At 29.4% G+C, this 22491-nt stretch overlaps 1 protein-coding gene and 1 long non-coding RNA gene across 3 annotated transcripts; one reads left to right on the top strand and one right to left on the bottom strand.

Annotated features, from left to right (window-relative positions):
• Positions 1-26: 26 nt before the first annotated feature.
• LOC110659635 (cytochrome P450 720B2) lies at positions 27-11514 on the bottom strand. 2 transcript variants are annotated; one of them, XM_058138172.1, is made up of 8 exons: positions 10807-11507; positions 10561-10706; positions 8369-8602; positions 3067-3153; positions 1249-1327; positions 867-988; positions 655-782; positions 27-551 (listed from the first exon to the last, which is right to left on the bottom strand). In XM_058138172.1, exons 1-8 carry the CDS (start codon positions 11393-11395, stop codon positions 434-436), a joined length of 1503 nt encoding a protein of 500 aa, XP_057994155.1. In that variant the 5' UTR covers positions 11396-11507; the 3' UTR covers positions 27-433. The 2 variants fall into 2 exon arrangements, with proteins under 2 accessions (XP_057994155.1, XP_057994156.1); XM_058138173.1 differs by lacking the exon at positions 8369-8602 and having other exon boundaries at positions 10807-11514.
• LOC110659637 (uncharacterized) lies at positions 9489-10232 on the top strand. The gene is made up of 2 exons (XR_002495759.2): positions 9489-9642; positions 9991-10232. It is a non-coding gene; the product is annotated as an uncharacterized LOC110659637 (long non-coding RNA).
• Positions 11515-22491: the final 10977 nt, after the last annotated feature.

Genomic DNA, 22491 nt, shown 5'->3' with positions numbered 1-22491 from the left:
TGCAAAGTGCTTCCTTTGGGTAGCATTTTGGAGGAAACTGAGCTAAGGTTCCTTTCTGTCAAAGAAAGCATTTTGTATGCTTTTTGTCATCTGACTTAGAACTAACCAAATATACCAAAATGTTTTAGTGTTTTGATTTCAATAGAAAATTTGACTGCGTTACGGTTCACCAAATATAATTTTGGTTTATAAGAAAGCTGAAAGAACAAAAATGTTTAATTTTGTTATTAAGAAACTTATAAACATAAAAACACTTTATATGAGTAGCTTCTCACATTATATGACATAAAAACATTGAATTTAAGTTCAATGCTGCTTTACATGTATATAATTTGGAGGTGATGAGAAACATTACATAAATTAACTTATAAAAAAGGGAGGAAAATAAAGAGAATTGTTTATGATAAAATATAAGGTGGGTTAATAGTTAGTTTCATTGTGAGGTCTCCACCTTTGAAGTGTTGGTTCTCCTCATCAAACGAATTTGGAAACCATTCACTAAACGAGCAGAGGGAAAGAATGACAATCGATCTTCTTTAACCTGCGTCCACCTAATCAAACACACCAAAAATTCAAGTACTTCAACTCTGTTTTTTTTCTTAAATAATAAAAATTGCCAATATAAATATTCATAGAGAGAGAGAGGGAGAGGACCTGTATGTAGTGAGGAAGTAGTGGAGAAAGAGAGCAATTTGGAGGCGAGCTAACTCTGCTCCTGGACAAAACCTACCACCTCCTCCAAAGGGAGAATAGAATGGGCTATTTCTCCAACTTCTTTTTTCCTTCATTAATTACCGCATAATTTCTTTAATTAAATAAATTTTATAATATAAAAATTAAATTTTTTTTAAAAAAATAGTAGCTACCTGATATTGAGGATCCATCCATCTCCATGGGTCGAACTTTAAAGCTTCTTTGTATAAATTTTCATCCAAATGAACGGCCGAAAGAAATGGAATCACTGCCCTTCCTTTTGGTATCATATAATCTGCCAATATACAACAATAATATTTATTATTATGTTTAAATTTTTTATATTAATCTATCAACCCAATTGTTTTTAATTGAACTAATTATTAAAATAAAACTAAATGTTAAAATTTGAACATCAAATTGATAAGATTAAAACTTTCATTAAAATTGATAATGCTATCAAAGATTTACTTTATTTTTTTTTTGTATTATTTAAACCAAAAACAAGAATACTTGTTTTTATATTTAGGGGGAAAAAAGAGTATAAAAAAGTACCCTGGTATATCACATCTTCTTTTGCTACCCTCATTAACCAGATCGCAATGCCCCCAATTCGAAGTGTTTCATCAATAACCTGTTTGGCAATAATCACAAAGATAAAAAAAATAAAATAAAATAAAATAAATAAATGTTTGTTGAATAATCTGTTTTATCATATTATTATTATTATTATTATTATTATTATTATTATTATTATTTACATGTTTACTTATACAATCATATATATTTTTTTTCTAGTTGGTTTTTATTAAAATATAGTTTCAAAATTTTATGATTCTGAGACGTAGGAAATGTGCCGAGCAGAATAGCTGCGTCATGCTTTAATAAGGATGTTAAGCTAACTCGATAGCAGGAAATGATGGAAAGGTTGAAGCCCTAGTGGCAAGAAGAACAAGGCAACAGATGGAAGGGCTCCAAACTTTTTTTCGGTCTAAGGCCTACTCGCCCTACCGAAGTACCAAAGGCTTTCGAGGTTTACACCTCCCTATTGCACGACCCAAAAAAGGCTTTCAGTAGCGTCCTTAGAGCCGCTATTGGCTGGATTTCATACAACTGAATATCATATACCGCTATAATACTCACGAAATTAAAAGCCCATTTCCATTCACGATGCATTTTTCCATATGAGCTCTCTTGTATACACACAATAATTGTCTATTACATAAATATGCATTAGGGTCCACACTGTTAAGTGTCAATTTTATCCATCTTATTCAACATGCATGCCAAACGGGACACGTCAAACGTTGACATTTTATTTTTATTGGGCAACTCTGGTCAATAATTTTTAAATTAATATTTAATATTTTTATTTATACCATTTAATAACATAATATTTATAATAATATTTAAAAATTAAAAAAATAATTCATATAAAATTATTACTAAAAGAGCATTTTAACTCTAGTCAACAAGATGATATCACTATTTTTATATTAAATAATTAATCTAATATTCATTTTTACTTAATACTTCTATTTTAAATTATAATATAAACGATTAATTACTAATAGCTAATATATAATAGTTAATGACTAGTAGAAAAGCTGATAACTATTAAAATAATTAACAGCTATTAGAACATTTAATATCATCTAAAAGGCCCTAAGAATTACAAACCAGTTAATTAATTTATCAAATATTTTCTTTAACCTAACCATTAATATTGGTTAATTATTATTATTATTATTATTATTATAAAGTAAATATAAATATATGCATTTTTATTATTATATTTTGTTCTTCTAAAATTAATTATAATTTATATGAAAACTATTATAAAAATACAGATTAACCATATTTACGTTCAAAAATAATGTTATATATATATATATTACACTTCAATCAGACCGACTAATTATCAATTTTATAAACTCCTATGATTACTTGTGTTCCATTTTTCTTATGAGGTCTTTTATGACTTATAAATTCAATTAGTCGTAACTTTAAAGATCTCTCATGACAAAAATTTTGCTCTCATATATATTTTCTAATCGGATAAATTAAATCAAACGAATCATATTGATTTATCAATTTGATTAATTGAGTTAAATAAGTTATGTCAAATTATTTTTTTTTTTCACTCAAGTTACAAATCGGAACTAATTTATAGTCCATTTAACCAATCTAACTAGTGAACCAACAGACATATCAAAAGATATATTTTATATGTAAAAACCCCACTCTTGTATGTCTTAACTTGTGTGTCTTAATCAAATTAGGGAAGAATGACTCCCCTAAACAGTAGTTTTATCTTCTGTAGCAATAAGAAATAAGCAAAAGGAAGAAACTCGTAGGTAGCGAAAGACTTACACACTGAGTGAAGGACATAGTTTGGTAATCTTGCCAAGTAAGCAGTTCATTCCCCACAGAGTTCTTGCATAACTTATCCTGCTCATCCTGTTCAAGTGGCAGATTATCAAATGACAAATCTTGGTTAAAAACATGTATGGGCCTAATTGCACAAACAATACAAATTTTATTGTAAAATTATGTTTTAACCTAATGGTTTTAATTCTAGTAATTGCATTAAATTATTTAAATTAATTTTAATTTTATTCAAATGGTGAAATTAAATTTGGAAATGTAAAGTTTGACTTTATTTCATAGATCATATAAACTTGGAGCACGCAATTATTTTACTTTTATGGGTACTTTCATAAAAATCACTAAATTTTAATTTTTTTTTTTCAAAAAACTCACTGAATTGTAATTTGATTTCATAAAAGTTACTGTAATAAAATATTGAAAGTTTTGAGGTAAATCTAGTAACCTGACAACTATTTTACAAATAAAATTGCCTAACTAATGGTTACTGCTGAAAAAAAAAAAGAAAAAATGGGAGGAATTAGACAGTGAGAGGGTAGCTAAATGTGTTTTATGCATCTTATTTTCTTTTTTTTTTTTTATAAGAAACTAATAAAATAAGACAATTTTATTTGTAAAATAGTTAATAGGTCGGCAGATTAACATGGAAACGTTTAATTTCTTGTCACAGTGATTTTTATGAAATTAAATTAAAATTCAGTGAGTTTTATGAAAAAATCTAAAGTTCAATAATTTTTTTATAAAAATACTCATAAGTTGAATGACCATGTGTGATGTTTACTCGATAAAATTACAATTGGATCTCATGATCTGGGCCTTGGGCTAGTAATTGTTGAGTTCGCAAAGATATGCCGACAGTCTTCTTCAAAGAGGAGAGTTCACTGACTTGTCTTTGATAGTCTGTGAGTAAGAGTGTCATTCATATACTGAGTTCTAGGTCCATAGCATCCCTTCTGGATTCATGAAGAAAGGACGGTGGAGAATAAATAGTGAATAAGCTTGTGTGGCTCCTTTGAGAGATCTTTTTTCAAGACAATTTTCTTTTATGATCTTTCTAAGGTCGTTATGCCAATCTGCTAGTGACTGGAACTATTCAAGGAAATGCCATAGTTGAGACCTCTGGTTTATCATGTCACATAAGAAGTTGTCTAGCACCACAATAGGGCTTTCTACTGCAATGGCATAAAGGGTTACCATACACCACAGAAACCATTTTTCTTTAGGAAGTAGTTCTTCTTGAGGATTCAAGCTGAATACTGTCAGGAAGGAAGTGTCTGGCTGGAAATGAGTATAGTTATCTCTTCTTTAGCGAAGGACATTTGATAGATTCTAGAAATGGAACAAATGGTTTTTTGCATAATCAACAATTTGAGCCAAAGTCATGTTTGGAGTGCATCCTAGGGGAAATATTTCCATTGCAGGGATGAGAATTTTGGGTAATGTAGAACTAGTGGATGATGATGAGCTTTCCATGAGGATGAGTGGGATGGACTGGCTGGAGATGATAAGAGAACAATCTTTTGGTTTTGTGAGGAGATCAGGGATGAGGTTGTGTTTTCCTTTTATATGCTGAACTGTGTAATTGTATTTATCAAATCAGCTTTTGAGGCTCAAAAGTTGTGGTTCAGGTAGAATCTTGTTCTTGAAATCTAGCACTTTAGGAAAGGATGAATTGTCCATCAAGATTAGGAAACAGTGGCCTATAAGATGGAATTCAAATTTCTTTATTCCATATTTGATGGCCAAGATCTCCTTATGAATAGTGTGATAGTGCTTTTTCTGATTCTTTGAATTGTCCGCTAGCATGATCATAGATATGCTTTTTTCCATCTATTTCCTCGAGGAGTACAACACCTCAGTACTCATCACCTACATCAGTTTGGAGAATTCTTTTGCCTGTACTTGGAATCTTGAGAGGTGGCGAATTTTGAGCGATTTGCTTTAAAGTCTTTCCTACCATAGTCTACTCCATGTTCCAAGCTGGGGCCTGTTTTTTTTAACATCTTTGACAATTTGCTAGAGTAGTTGGAAATATGAGGAATAAAGTCCCTTAAGTAGTTTATGATACCAAGGAATTGTTGAATCTGTTTTGCGGTAAGACCCTCATCTGCGAAGTTGAGCAGTTCTTTGGCAATATGTGGATCAGACTAGTATTTTCCATCTTTAAATTTTATTCCAAGAAATTTAATGTCGGTTTGGCCCAAATGAATTTTCTTCTTTGATAGTATTATCCCATAATTTTGAACCAAAGCATGAAACTGGGCTAAAAGTTATTTATGGACCGCAGTATCTTTTGAGAAGAATAGAATGTCATCAATATAAATCAGGGTTGAGTGTAGGATGGGCTCAAAGATTTGGAACATAGCCTTTTGAAATAGCGAGGGTGCTACTTTAAGGCCGAATAGAATAACAGTCTATTGATATTAAGGTTTGGAATGAAAAGCGCTATTTTATATCTATCTACTGGTTCTATACCCAGTTGCCAGAATCCCACCTTTAAATCAAATTTTGAAAATATATGAGCATCTTTGAGATGAGTGAATAATGAGTCAATCTTTGGAAAAGGAAACTTATCATCTCGCAAGAAATAATTCAGAGGCTTATAATCAATTACAAGCCTTTTTTTGCTACAAATCTTCTCTGCTCTTTTCTCTACATAAAAGGCTTAATACACCCATTCTGAATCAGTTGGCTCAATAAGACCTTGTTGTAGAAGTTGTTGGCATTCTTGTTGGGCAAGAGCAAGGTCTGATGGTCTCATTCCCGGATGGGTAGCTTTTATAGGATTGATATCTTCATTAAGCATAAGCATAAAGGGAAGCCTAATAAAGAAATTTGATTCTTCTACAGAGCTGTTGGATGTTGAAAATCAGCATGAGAGTTATCACAGGTGGGCATAAACAAGTTTATGCATTCTTGGAAATCTTCTAGTGCCTCATAAAGAGAGAATAACTGTGGAACTGTAGTGTATGGCGTGAATGATCTTTTAAATTTTAAGCCATTAAGGGGGATTTATAGCTTTTGTGCCTGTTGGTATACATCAAATCCAATCAGCAAGCCCTTTCCATGGAGATCCGTCCTGATGACTTTTGTCCAGATTATGTAATTTGGAAAGAACTGAATTCCAATGGATTTTTTGGTGATGAGATCAGTTTTAAAGACTTTTCCATCGGCAACCCTAAAATATTCCATATGAGAGACCCAATCTTCTTCTAAGGATAGAAGGATTCATCATACTCCTATGTGCACCAGTGTCCAAAAGACCAATAATTGAAATTGGTCTTTCATACCTAGATGGTAGGACATAAAGTTGGACTAGAGGACTTGGAACAGCTAGTTGGAATGAGAAGCATTGTAATGTATTTATGCTGCTAAAATTATATCCTTCTTCTGAAGAAAAGTCTTCAAGACTCAGATCTTCATAATTTGTTGGGAGCTCTTCAAGAGCAAAGACAGTATCTTGATTTGGCTCGCTTTGTTCTGAGAATAATGATTTGATATCAACATCCTCTAAGTTGATGTGTGAACTTCGTTGTATTTGTTGGATCATACTTGCTGCTTTCTTCAAATTTTGGGGGTAATTTTTGACATAATGCCCCTTTTTCCCCAGATGTAGCATTTGTCAGACTTAGGTGATCTATTTCTGTTAGTTTTTCTTTTGAAAAACCAGAATTTACCTTTCTTTTGTTTGCCGCCTTTGCCATATTTAAATTTCTTCTGGTGAAACTTCTTTTTATTCTTACAAATGCAATTTGTCTCCTTACATTTGATCTGCAAATGGGATTTATTGCAAATTCTTCCAAGCTTTTTGGAATTAGTCACAAACATCTCCCAATAGCGCTTCTGATCATAGAGCTTTTCTAATGCAACCAATGAGAATTGATGAATTTCTCCTAAGGTTACATCTTACAGGTCTCTTCCCTTCATTCTCTCATTAATTTCTAGGATTAGTTCTTCTGGCAAGGAGGAGATGTAAGTGGTTTTGAGATTAACATCATCTCTTCTAGCAAGCATGTGAAGGAGATAAGCCATCCTCTGTTAATGGTGATCAATATCTGTTTGCTTTAAATTTGCATCACTTTCTTTCATGAAATTCTCTTCAATAATTAGTAAGAATGTTTCCTGCATTTCCAAGAAATTCCATGTGGATGATACCAAAAACCTCTACTATATTATTGATAGTGTAGAAGTAAGCCTACCTGTATTCTCTCAATGATACCCATCAGGAACGAAGAGTTCTTGTAAATCTTGCCTCCAATTCTAGGATAATAACAGGCATAATGGTTCCCTCTTTTGTCCTTTGTGTGTCAATCCATGTTCCAAACTGAATTATTCTGTTTCTCCATTTCAGGACTCTCAGGACCCCAGAGGAGAAGATGAGATGAATATGACTTTGGCATTAGCAGACAAGTGAAAAGACCCCATTAAAGGACAATCCTAGCAAAAGAATCTTTTTGGAAAAAGTATTGTGTTTGATGACTCAAATTATTACAATTTGAGCCCCAGTCACGAGCCATCTAGTTAAGGCACAGTAACTAAGAGTTGATAAAGTTTATGTGTCAGAGTATCCAATGCTGATTGTTTGTATTATCCTAGTGGGTTATGATTATCCAGTGTGTTGTCACTTTACTTTTTCTTTTTAAAAAGGTTTGTGTGTCAAAGCATCCAATGCTCACTGTTTGTATTATCCTAGTGTGCTGTCACTTTCTCTTTATTAAAGTGATTCTCTTGAATCACGGGTGCTCTGTAAGATCTCCAACTCCTCTCCTATATAAGGAGCTCCTTTTATGGTAAAATCCTCAGAATGAAAATAATATCAGCTCTTTTGTAAACTTTTGCATGGCCTCCTAAATCTCCCTCCCCCCTAAAAATCAGAAATTATATTATCATCATATTTCTCTCTACAGAGACATAAGTATACTCTACACTTGCCTCCTTAAGAGGATCCTGTGTATCAGAAAGTGTTAGTCATGAGATCCATTGCTACGATCCCCATAGCTAGATCTTAATAGGATAATGCAAAAGGGCATCACTTGAGATTTGTTGGTCACCATAGATGGTGTTATTTGATCTTGCACCGCATGAGCATTATTATATTAAGCTTTAATTAAGGGGCTTCCAACCAGCTGAATGAATGATTCAATTATTGAATTCTTAAAATTATAATATAGAATATTAGGGATTTAAATACTAACAAGGTTTTATTCTTATTAAAAATGCTCAAAGTTAAAAAATAAAAAATAAAAAATAAAAAAATAAACAAGTAGATGAATAAGAGGGTACCTACCAGCAGTTGTTGCATAGCTGTGGGACACTGAGTCAAGAAATAAACGGCAAAAAGCATAGTTTTAGCAGTAGTTTCATTCCCAGCAAAAAGAAGATTTATAATGAAGTCAGCTACAGCTTCATCTGCCAAATTCTCTTCATTCAATATCCTTCCTAACACACCATTTCCTGCGCATTCACTTTGCCTCTGATTCTCTATTGTCCTTTTTATCTTGCTTACTATTTTTTCTCTTGCCTGCCAAACATACAACTTCAATTAATAACAATCTTTTCAAATTAACTTTAATTTTATAATTTAATTTTAACTTTCAAAATTCTCATAAAAATATCTAATTTTTTAATTTTATTTCAAAAAATTTTTTCTAACTTATAATAAAAAATTATAATTTTATCTTCAATGATTAAATTAATCAATATAAAAAAAGTCAATTTCAACTAAAAAGTCCTCTCTCCCTTTCTCGTCTCAAGGGAGAGTGAATTTATTTTATTATAACACATCTAGTTTTTATTCGTGGATCAGTTAAGACTTATTTTTCGTTTAATACTAATTTTTTTTTTCTTCGATTTGGTTGAGGGGCTATCCCCTAACTGGATTTTGAGTATATAAGGAGTCTTGGATTATATTATTTACGATCTTTCAACTTAAAATTATAATATAAAACTCATTTAACTTTTAAAATTTACTTAATAAAATTTCATTGATTTTTAATTATCTATTTCTTGATTAAATGCTAACATGTATAAATTTAATGTAATACTTAATTAACATTTTTTTTTATTCTCTTCACTTTTATTAATTATAATACCATTATACTTTTATTTTGTCATTTATAACACTATTATCTAAGTAGCTTTCATTTATAACACTATTATCTAAGTAACTGTGTGCTGGTCTCCAAGACTCCTTGGTGGTTTTGAGACGTTTGCAGGGGACAACATTATGGACTTTTAGCCTCTCTTGGGCCGTGAAAAGTAAAGATAAAAAAAAATTAACTAGTAATTATTTATTAACAAAATTATTTATTTTTCATCAAATTTTTTTATTAAATGTATTGATAAAATTATTTATTAATTTATATTTTTCTATTTATGATAACTAATTTAACTTTTATTTTATTCTTGTTCTTCACTCACTCTCTCTCTCTCTCTCTCTCTCATCTTACCCGGTCTTCGCCAGCAACCAGAGCCCCGAACTCTGTTAATATCAAAATCAAGATTCTGACAAAATTTTCAAAGCAGCATGGAGTGATGGCCCTTTTGTCATCACCTTCTAAGGTATGCAAAACCACCACCTCTCTTCCTTGCTTTCTACATCAATGTTGCTTCCGCTTTACCTACCCTTTTCGTTAATGAAATGCTTGTAAAATTGGGAAGATGGAAGCCAAAATGTGGGTTCTTCATAGTCTTTAGAAGTTGATGATGCGACCCAAGAAAAATTGGGAAGGCTGAGTAGAACTAGGGTTAAGAAAATGAACAAATTAAGAAAATGAACAAATTGGCCCTTAAGAGGGCCAAGGATTAGAGAGAAAGGGACATGATATCATTTTGATTAATCTTTCTTTATTAATTATAAAACTCAATAGAAGAAACTTTTTATTTTTTTTTGTTAATATTTGATAACAGTAGTTTAACATACGGCCATGAACCAAGCTGCGCCAGTGAAGGTGGCTCTTGGGTTGATTGGACCGTGCTTGGTTGGCTGTCAAATAGCATTTCAAAGAGTTCTTAGCTGCCATCAGTGGCTCTTCCTCCACTTTCCTTGCCTTTCCTGGTGTTAATTTGTGATTGTTTTTGAAGGCGGTAAAGTGTACGGATTTAACGTTTCAGACTATTTGATAAAAGGCAAAGCAAGTGTTTGTAATCTATTGCATACCATTTGTTTGATTATTTTCTAAAATAAGTGCGTTTTTTTCTGGGGAGAGATTGATGGACGTCTTTGATGGGGTTCAAGTTTAGTGGTAAACCAAGCTCAGTTTGGTACAGGCAGTTGGTGAATGGGGAGGTTAATGGTAGCGGTGGTAACGGTGGAGACTGGTGGTTGTTGGACGCAAGGTTGGCAATAGAATATTGCAACATATTTATCAACACGCAGCACTAAGATAAAGATCAACCCAAAGGGGCCTTGCTCATGCTTTGATCACTCTAACTAAGATGCAGGTGATTATTTGATGATAAATAAAGTAGGCAACATACCTTCATGGCGGTATAATAAGTGCAACCAGGCAAATTGATAGGAATAGATAAACAGCCATCGGCAAAATCTGAGAATAATTGAGCCATCTCGTTAATTTCTGACTCGGTTGATACACCCAATAGTTGATTAACCATTAGATTGATTGCTATCTGCAGAGAGAATCAAAACAAAGGTTAATTGACTATATAATCATCGTCCAGAACTATAAGATCATGAACACAAATTCAAGCAACCTGGAATAAGACTTGCCTTTCTGCATACATCTTGGAGAAGAATGACGTGGTTGTCATGGAAGTTGAGAGTTTGAAGGATAACCAATTGAATATCGTCTAAGAAATGAAGCTTGAGCTTGTCTAAACGCATGATATTAGATGCAATCCCATGAAGTTTCCTTTGTTGGTCTCCTTGTAGAGTGATGACCCCATTTTTTCCAACCAAATCACGAAATGATTTTGGATAATTGGATTCAAACAATTTGCCTTCATTTTGCATTATAAATCGATTGAAATTTGGGTCTGCTGATACCACAACCCATTTCCCAAACAAACTGCAAGAGAATATTTTGCCAAATTTATTCACCTGTTGGTAAACAAATTCAGGAGGATAAGAACCTGCCACTGCTTTATACCACTGGAAGCTATCACCAATTAAAGGCCAACCTCTCCTTCCTGGTGGCAATTTGTATTTTCTAGTTGGGTTTTTTTTCCTAGCAAAAACAATGAATAACAGTGTTGGGATCACAATTGCCCATGTTATTATTGAAAAAATTTCTCTCATCTTCTTCAGGGAACCTTGAGGAAACTCACATAAAAGACTTGACGATGAGATACTCATCGAGGCTGTCACAATTATTCATCTATATATTATATGCCTTCGAGAAACGTGATAGTATTAACTATATGTTATAGAATTGACAAACAAGAAACATTGACCTAAGTTTCGAGCAATAATTAGAGCCACGTCTACCATCTTTTGTATTTACATATTTCATAGTTTTGCATACAATTAGGATATGTATTTCTCATTCGCAGTCGCTAGTAGATAATGAGAGAATTAAAATATTCTTTATTTTTAATAAAAGTGATTAAATCACTAACATAAGTTAGATTCGATGGAGGGTCGGTTTGGAATCAGAATTAGATTGATTTAATCCGGGTTGAAATTGGACTGAAGTGAGTTAAATCCATCTTTGACTTGAATTGCAATTGAATAAGACTGGAATCAATTAATTTGAAATCGGGCCAAAACTAGACTTTTTTTTTTTCAAGTAAAAAAACTAAAGAACTTGAAAAAGAATATTAACGGTTGAATTTGATTAAAATCAGATTGAATCTAATTGAATCTAAATCAAAATTAAGATTGAAATTAAAATTGAAACTAAAACTATTTGAGAACCTTAAGGGATTGGTTTAGGTTTATAGGTTGGATAAACCAAAACAATCAATTCTAAATTGATTCTTAATGGAATTGCCGATAACAAAGCCTGACATTTGTTTTCAATTGAAATTTGTCTTAAAATTAAGTGAGAGAAATGAAATCAAAATTAAAATAAATTTTTAATGAGATGAGCCTCTAAATCAATAATATTTTATGTACTATCTTTGTATGTCTTTTGTTGGTCTACTTTTAGGTTTAAAAACAATAAGACTTATTATGAAATTTTTCGAACTTTTATCGACTCAAATCCTATATCGATCGCGTCTCATTGGGTCAGGTCTTGACAATTGCATTATGGGTTAGGTTAATTTTCTTTCTTTTTATTGGTCTAATAATTTCATTTGTATCCAGAAATAATTGGTTTCTAGGTTTCTATATTTTTTTTTCGTTTTGATGCGAGAGAGATTCTAAGAGAAGGTGGAGGAATTCTTTGGTTGTGAGTATGATTTTTTTTTTTTTTGAATTCATTAATTAATTTAGTTAAGTGAAAGTAGGATTTTGAATCTAACACCGTTAAGTAATATGTCTTAAATTACCGAAACAAACTAAACTAGGCTGTGTTTCTTTTTCTCTTTAGTGCTATGCCACTGATGTTGCTACACTTTATGACCTTGGTGGTGCAAAAGTACGAAAACTCTCGTGGTGGGCGTGAAGTTGAGGCGAATGCCCATTTGGCCAGCAGAATAAGTTTGACCAAATTGCTAACTTTAAGAATGCTTTTGAAAAGGAGACAGTATTACGTACACCCGAAGTTGAGAGCTCGAGATCACACCATGATTTGTTTTTGCGTAATATTTAAAACTTTATAATTTCACATTTTAAAATATTATTTATTTTATTTTAGATTTATATTTATGTAAGAGTAGATTGTTGTATTCTATTAAAATTAACTATTTAATTTTATTTTTAAAAAAATTCAATTAAATTATCTCTCTATTTTATAAAATTAAACTCTTTAACCATTCTGTAAAATAAAATGTTAGCTAATTTATTTTAATTTTAAATATTTATATTATTTAATTACTGTAATTTTAATTATTTATAATATTTTGTCTTTTGGACTAAAATTAAAATAAATTGACTAATATTTTCTTTGATAGAAATCTAACAAAGGAAATAAAAAGTGATTTTGCAAAATATAAAAGCATTTTAATGAGATTTTAAAAAAATTAAATAATTAATTTTAATAAAATATAAAGACCTATAATAATTTTCTTTTATGTAAGCGTACTTATGATTACTAATTTTTTAAATGTGCTTTGCATGTTATTTATAATCATTATACATATTCATAATTTTTTTATATATAAGTTTTTCTTATACGATATGATATTGTTATAGTATATTAAATTTTCAATAACCTATTAAATTTAATATTTTATTTATTTAGATACATTTATACAGTTTAGGGTTGCACCATCCTCTGGATTATTATTAATAATTTACGTTTGCTTTTATAGATAAATATTAAAAAAGGTAAATTTATATAAAAATAAATATTAAAAATTAAATTATAGTCTATATTTTATATAGATTATTTTGCAATAAGTTATTAATTAATAAATTAATTTAAAATAATTATATTAATATTAAAATGTTTAATATATAAATAAAATATTATATTATTTCTAGTATTTAAACAAAAATAACACGTTAATTTGTTTAATAAGATGATATTCATGCACATAAAGAGTACTATCTCATTTGCAAGACTAATTTTTTCACCCATAAATCTAAATAGGCTTTTTTGAATTCCTTTCATAAGGATAATAGCAAATGCAGCCTTTTTCTCAATCTTTATTAAAGGTTTAAAAAAAAGAAAAAAAAAAAACCTATTTCCTTATCTTGATCATGCTAAATTAATTTAATTAAAAAAAGTTATTTCTATTTAGCCATTTAGTGATGTAAGTTTAGACTATATTAAAAACACTTAAAGAATGATTAGTTGGAATACTTAAAATTTTCAATTGTGATTTATTGTTAGCAAACAAGGCTACAGCAGAAAGTACTTTATCCTATTTTAAAAAGCATCAATTTATGCCTTAGATTTATCAATGTATTAAGACTTTTATGATATTTTTCTATATTTTTATGATAATTTAAATTAAAAAAAAACCATTTAAGTGCCAAGAATAACATCAATGAAATTCGTCCTTTATTACAGGCTTACCAGCAGAAGAAATAATTATTTATTATTATAATTAGATTAATTTTCTTTTAAAATATATTAATAAAATAAAATTTTAATAGAAAAAGAATTCTTCTTTTCTTGTTTCAACGATTTTTAATGCTTAATTATTTTTTTAAGTTTTAATATAATAAATAATATAAAGAGAATCCTTCCTATTTCAAAATTAGGTTATCAATAGAAAAAATAGTTATTAACTATTATAAATAAATTAAAATTCTTTTAAAATATATTTATTATAAACTTAAAATAGAAGATTAGTAGAAAAAGAATTTCTTTCATGTTTTAACGATTTTTTAACTTACATAATATTTAGAAAATTTATTTTTTTTTAATTTTTCTTGTTTGATGATTTTATAGCTTAATTAATTTTTAAAATTTTTAAATATCATAAATAATAAAATGATATTTTTTTATTTTAAAATTAATTTTAATTTTCAGTAGCCAATCTTTTAGTTATTTATTATTATCCTTAATTTAAAATTACATTTATTATTCCTAAATGTGTCCTACACTGTGAGAAAAATTCTATAGAGATTATCTAAAAAATTACATTTGAAAATTTAATATTACATGAGATTATCTAAAAAATAAATAATTAATATTAATATTTAAAATAAAACAATCATTTATTGTCATTATAATAAACTAACGTGGCTATTTTTATCAATTTTAATATCCCTCTTTGTACATTTATATATACTAGTTTTTTTTTTATAAACGTGCATTACACGTTTTTTGTACTCATTGTATATACTTATGATTTAATATCTTCATATATAATTTATTATTATTATTATACAATTTTTCATTTTTCATGACATGTATGTTATGTGTATCTTATTATTTTTAAATTTAAGTTAATGAAAATAAAAATATATTAATGAAAATAAGAAATTATAAATTTTTGAGTGAATATACTAAGAGGTGAAATTTATTATGAAAAATTTATTATTATAATATAATTTCATAATTATAAGTGTTTTATAAATATATAAATTTAACTATTTATTATTTTACTTGTTCATATATTTTTGTGTTTAAATTTTTTCAATAATGAAGTGTTGAATTTATCAAGATTAATTAATTTTTAGTATTTTATAATTGTTTTATAATATATATATATTTAGTATGAAAAATTTAAACTTTTCTAATATTATTTAAGATTATATATATATAATAGTAAAATAAATTCAATTTACTATAATTTCATATAATGTTGACTTTTTTTTAATTCTAGTTATTTTTAGTTTTGTTTGATATAATTAACCATGCACACCCATATGAAACGATATCAATATTATTAGTTTTTATTTGATATATAATATTTTTACATAATTTTATATTTTTTTAATATAAAAAAATTAAAAAAATTGATAAATATATTATTTTAAAATAATAAATTAATAACTTAAATTTTCTTTTTATATAAAAAATAAAAAATATGATAATAAAATAAAAAATACTGATGTCATTATATTATTATTTTAATTGAAATGATTATAATAAAACACATATAAATAATTATTTGGTTTATACTAAAACACTTGGTCAAACTAATTTATAAGGATCAAATTAAAACTCCTCTTCCACAGTTTTTTTTTCTCTTAAAAATATATTAAGAGTTAGAAAATATGTACTTTATTTAATTTATAAATATATTACAAACTATGAATTTATAATAATATAGGAATCGAAAATAAAAATATAATAAAATAAATATATCTGACCCAAGGGCAGACTACTTTTCTTTTACATAAGAATTATTATTTTATTATTTTTTTATGTAAATTATTAAAATATTGTTACGATAGAGACAAAATTCTATTAAGATTTATTAAAAATTATTTATATAAAATAAAAATATTTTTTTATTTTATAAATAATATAAATAATAAAAAGCTTAACGCGTCTCCTTCATACATTATAAATTATAGATAAAATTTATTTGGAATATTGAGGACTATGTGGGCAAAGTTGCCTTTGGAATGAATTGAAGGGCAGATGATTGAGTCAAAACTCAAAAGGCAGTCTCCAAGAATCATGGCCCTCATATTCTGCCGCAATATTCTATTATCACAATCTTTGAATCACTAAGCCACCAAATACCAGCCAGGCATCAAGTTATTTACAAGCAACCATGCCTCAATTCACTCCAAAATAGTTATATTCCATCACGTTTTTTATAAATTAACGAATAAAATCTTTTTATGTTAATATAATTATAAATACAAAAATTATTTTGTTAATTTAAAATTATAAATAAATATATAATTTATTATTCTTAAATTATAATAATATAAATATTTTATTTATTATTCTATAACAATTTCAATAAGAGAAATTATATTAAAACTATTCTATGTATGCTATTTTATATGAAATCACAGTGATAATATATAATTGCTCTCTCAATTACAAGTCAATGGATTAAAAATAGGCTTGCCAATCAATTTTTATTTCTTAATATGCACAAATATATAATTATCTTTATATATTATTAAGGCAATATTAAAAAAATATTAAATACTTTCGTGATTTAATAGTTAAGTTTCAATAAATTAATATTGTGGGCTTTGTTTCATTAAATTGCTGCTTAATTTTCTTAATATGTTGACGATAAACTATTTTCCTATGATCTCGATTAATCATATCAAACACGAGCTCTTACGCTCGTATCAGTCAAAGGATATTTTTAATAATTCTTCTACAAACTCACATACTATGATATGGATCAACAAAATTAATTCAATTGCTATTTTACACTTCATGTTATAATCCAGTTAGAACCATGTCGCCTATTGGCTCCATGATATGTACACAATAAATACGGCTTCTTCCAAGCATGGAAAGGATCTCAAGTCTCCAGTAAATTCATCTTTTGCCTAGCTTTCAATTTATTGGCTTATTGGAGTGGTATCTAGGGGCGGATCCAGCATATACCCAGCATATAATTTTAGAGGAGATAAACATACAAATTTTATGATACAAAAAATGAAAGAGGAAAAGGGCTAGAATATAAATAGAAGAGATAATATTTTTTTTTATTTTATAATTAACTAATACACCATGATATATGAGTAAACATAAATAATAAGTATAATATATAAGTAACTATTAATTTATTAAACCTAAATAAATATAAACATGAGTAATGGACCTTAATAGTGTTTTTGCGCTAAATTGATTTTACTCAATTTGAGAGTATCAAAAGCACGCATGCCCTTTCTTCATATGTGAATTCGATTGTAGGTGTGCCAAGGATGCTAAGATCCCAATTGTGATTGTAATTGCACCGGTCTGACTTTTAATTGAAATTGTTAGATTTATGACTCAAAATCCTAGTTGATTTGGAAGACCTTTTCCTAATTTGAGTAGGAAATATTTCTGAATAGGATATAGGTATATTTTCTATATAGAGTAGAACTCCTATTTTAGTGTTATTCCTAAATTGAGTGAGATTCCTAATTACATTAGGATTGGAGTGACTAATACTATAAATAGAAGTATTGTGGAAATGTTATTTGGCTTTGCCCATTGACAGGGGCTTTCGCCCATTGCAGAGAGTGACCTTGCCAATTGCTGAGGATTTGGCTTTGCCCATCAATGAGGAGCTCCTGCCCATTACAATCTCAGGGAGGGAAAGAGGCATGCTCGTGGATGTAACCTTATGTAGAGAGAGTAAACCATGTAAATATTGATATTTTATGTGTTTGCTTTATTTTTTTTGTAGTTTATATGTTTCCGCAATGCACAATAGAAATGATTGACGAAAAATAAAGGATTAAATTTTCCCTTAGGTTCTTTAACTATACTAGGATGCGCTTCGTTAAGATCTCTATTTATGCCAACTTTGAGAAATTTGAGAACTGGAATTGATTGTTGTGAAATTAAAAGATTTTTTTTTTTGCATTAAAAAGTAAAGTTGTGCTTGAAAGTTAAAGGTTGTTCATTACAAAAAATGTAAAATTGCATTGAAAAAGTAAATATGTGTAGAAATTGTAAATTAAGCACTTTAACTAAAAAATAAACTGATTGCTTGAGAAATTGTAAAGGTGTGCAAGAAAATGTAAATGTGAGCTCTCATAAAATTAAAAAACTGGTTTGCTTGGAAAAGTAAATATTCACAAAAGAATTGTAAATTGACATTGAAATTAAAAAACTGATTCGCAGGAATTGAAATATGAATAGAAAATTATAAATTTCATTGAAAGCTGAAGAACTTGACTGTAGGAATTGAAATCTTTACAGAAAAAATAAATTACTTACTTGAAATGAAAATAAAGAGACTAGATTGAAATTGATACTAAATTGAAAAATAAGAAAGGCTACCGAAATGTAAAGGAAAAGGTTGAACTAAAGTAATTGAACTAAGGCATGGTGCTTGCCAGGTTATGTTGATTGATTGATTGGTTGTTAGTTTTTGTTGGTGTCCTGAAATGAACACTTGATGCTCTATTTATAGACTTAGTTGCTTGGTGACCAAGTTCTACATCAAGTAAAACTTGGTGAACAAATATTCTACATGATGCTGTAATGCACCACATTAGCTTTTTGCACCTTAATTTAATTGTTGCACAAAGTATCAATGAAAATCATTGATCTCCTGAGATACTTGCTCATCAACTTGTAACCACCCCCACCCACTACTTGCACCATTTTCTCTACTATTGTACTTTGATAACCACCTACTATAACCTTATCCTCCCGAAACCTTGATCTTGTGAAACTAACAGATAATGCCCCATTATCCTGTAACTACTTCCTCGATAATGCCCCATTATCCTGTAACTACTTCCTCAATTTAGGTAAACACCTTAACTGCTTCGGCTCTAGAATAATTATTGTACTCTACCTTGGGTCTTCTACCAACTTAAATAATGGGCTGGGACATTTTAATTAGTCAATTTAATTTTATATTTCAAACCCATTAATTAATTTGTGTGCAAAATAATAAAATTAAATTGTGATGCAAACAAATAGTTAGAGTGAACGGAGGCAAGGCTTTCTTTTTTAAAGGGGCAATAAAAATAACAAGATATATGTTCATTGAAATTTTTGTGGGGCAATGGGGACTAGTGCCTCCATTGCCCTCAGTGGTAGTCTTTTAACATAGGTTAGGCATTTTCTTCTTAGGTTTTCTTTTTTTTTTTTTTTTTTTTTTCCTGTGTTTTTTGGTAACTTTCAGCCTCGCCACATCAAGAATCATAGAATGTTTATTACAAATTGATGCGATGAATGTAGACATCTATTTACTCAAATCATGTGATGGAAAGAATTCTTACAAGTGAGCAAAAATGATCTTATGATGAATCTTTCACATCTATAATAAACAACTATAACTCATCAACAATTATATTATCTGCATATGATGGAAAGAGGGTTATAGCTGAAAGCGAGATTTGTGTAGTGGGAATTTCAAATTTTAATTTAGCCTAGGTTTCATACATCTCATGCCAAAACAAATTTTAAGTAAACTATTATAAAAAACACAAATGTTATAACACTTGTAATCACCACAATTCATCAAACCCATTTTGCAATTTAGGAAACTAAAAGGAAATACCTAAACTAAGTTTAGGATTACTTATCCAAGAGGTGTTGAATCACATTCAATCATCTAATTTGGGCAGTTAGGCCTCCAAACATAGACCCTCTAGTTTGTCCACACAAACTTCATGATCAAGATGATTCCACACTTGAACCGATCTACCCTTATAGAGCTTCTCCCTTGGGTCGACCAAGCAAGCTCAAAGGGTTTTTGTCCTTGTGTTTTCTTTTAGGTAATTGAAGAAACAATTTCTTTAATTTGCTAATTCAAGAGTGACAATATCAAATATCTTTTGAAAATCTTAGAAAAAAAAGAAAGCTTTTGGCTATGGAGGTTGAGAGAAAGCTTAACGAGTAAGATGAGGAAATCTCTAAAAAGATGCCATTTTGATGTGGGTTGGTAGCTTTTATACTTTAGGGATATGGAAATCCCTAAAGTGGATAGAAATCTCTAACTTTTAGAGATTTTTAATCCTTAAAGCATTCGATTGAAAAGGAATCTCTTCATTTATGGAGATAAAGTTGTCACTTGTCAAAAAAGCTTTACCATTGTCTCCTTTTCATCAAGTCAATTAATTGATATGTCAACATGAGATGATGACATATGACATCACATATCACCTCATGTCAATTCATGTCAAGAGACATTAAAACCCACTCATGCCTTCTTTCTCTCAACAACATGCCCCATGCAATTTTTTCCTTGGTTTGGCATGCACCATGCTAAATGACACTAGGTAGCAACACGCACCATGCAACTTTTACATTGGTGCATCATGTCTGACGCTGACCGACACTGGGTAGCAACTCTCCCCATCCTATGCAAATTTTGGCCTACTTGTGTTTTCTTCCTTTTTACTCAATTCTTTGAATCTAGTTTTAAGTCATGCTAGGCATTTCTATAATCTTATTGCAAAACTAAATTGATTAATTTAATCAATTAACTAAACTATTTAATTAATCAATTAAATTATTCAAGTTATGTTCATTATAGTTCTTATGTGTGTGACTTCTTAGGTTCATAAATAATTGGCAATGAGAATAATATTAACTCTTTAATATCAATGGAACTCCTTCCATACCTAGAGTGCAATTTCCAATCCACTCTTGGTTCTCATGAATCATGAGTGACACCTAGCATAGTGTGTCATGACTATCCAACTAGTGATGAAATAAATTCACCCCATACTTAGAACCTTGATTATACATACCATGTACTAATATTTATTTATTACAAAGTCTTGATTCTAGTTAGGTCCATGGTGCATGTTAAACACCAATTGCTTTGGATCTTATATCCTCATCTAAATTCTAATTCTTTATTAATGAAACTTTCCATCAGAAACTCTTTTTTGACTAAGTCAGGAACTTTGTTTATCAAGAATAATTTAGATAGCATAGGACTTTATCCATATTTACTTAAAGTAATAGATCCCATCTTGACTTAACACCTATCTCCATATATAACTAGTTGGAGCCAATACACACTCATATGATCAAGGGACTTTGTACAAGTATGTAAGTGGTATCAAACTCAAACCACTTGTAAATGAGATAACTGTGTTATCTTAGGTCAAGGGACTATATGCACTATTATAATCTCAATGAAAATACATTGACAAGAGTAAACTCCATATATATGTCATCTATATGCCACTGGTTCGACCTATTTATCTTATAAGTGCCCATTATATTTGTCTTGACATCATGATGTCAAATGGCATGAGACTTATCATTCGACTTTTATTAGTATCTCATACTAATCCGTGGAAACAAATAGAGATAATAGTCTAACCAAATAGATCATATCCAACAAAATATCCTTGACTATAAACCATCATTCATGGCACTTGTGCTAGACAGTTTCGTCACTCATATTCTAAACTCTTTGAGAATGGAACTTCCAATAAAATGCTAATGGGATTGTTCAAATTAACCATAAACATCTAAAGTTAAATTAAACATTATTGCCATTTGATGAGAGTTAGGTTTACAATGCACAACATGAAAGTATTATTCTAGGGTGTAGCACTAACAATCTCCACTTGCACTAGCCAATAACTGTAGCATACAATACTCATCTTCCAAAGATGATTGTCTAACTGTTGTCAATCTATGGCTTAAGTGAAAGAATTAGCCGAGTTACTAGCCGACGCTATCCTCTGCACTACTCCCAACTAATTTTTTTTTTCAATTAAATGATTTAGCCTTTCTTAATGTTTGGATTTCAAGTAAGACCTAGTCCCTATGCCTGCACTAAGGCACTATTGTCACAGTTGAGAGAGACATATGACACAATCAAAGGAACCATTTTGAGTTTCATCAGGAACTTTTGAGTCCAAACATCCTATTTGCAACAGAACAACACAAAACCTTTAGATAGACTTTCTATCCTTACCATTTGACTAAAAGTGAAAATCTGTAAACTCTGTTAGTTGTAAATTAATTTCTCCTTTATCAATATTAATATCCCAAATGCTTTTAAAGTATTTAGGGATAATCTTGACATATAACTAGTGTTCCAAACCTGAGTGTAATTGGCATTTGCTAGTCACTAATAGCATATGCAATATCCTACTTTGCATATAACTTAGCATACTCAGCTTTTTTCTTTGGTAGTGTTAGGAGACTTTCCTTAAGAAAGTTGGATATTCTTAAACAACAATCCTCTTAGAACCAAGCATGTTGAACCCTTACAACATCTTTTCTAATTATTGACTTATGGAAGAATCCTATCATTCTTATTTTTTTTATC

The sequence above is a fragment of the Hevea brasiliensis genome, chromosome 16, assembly GCF_030052815.1.
Source record: "Hevea brasiliensis isolate MT/VB/25A 57/8 chromosome 16, ASM3005281v1, whole genome shotgun sequence".
NCBI lineage: Eukaryota > Viridiplantae > Streptophyta > Magnoliopsida > Malpighiales > Euphorbiaceae > Hevea > Hevea brasiliensis.
Note: the sequence above shows the minus strand (reverse complement) of the source record. Positions and strands in the feature narration are given on the sequence as shown.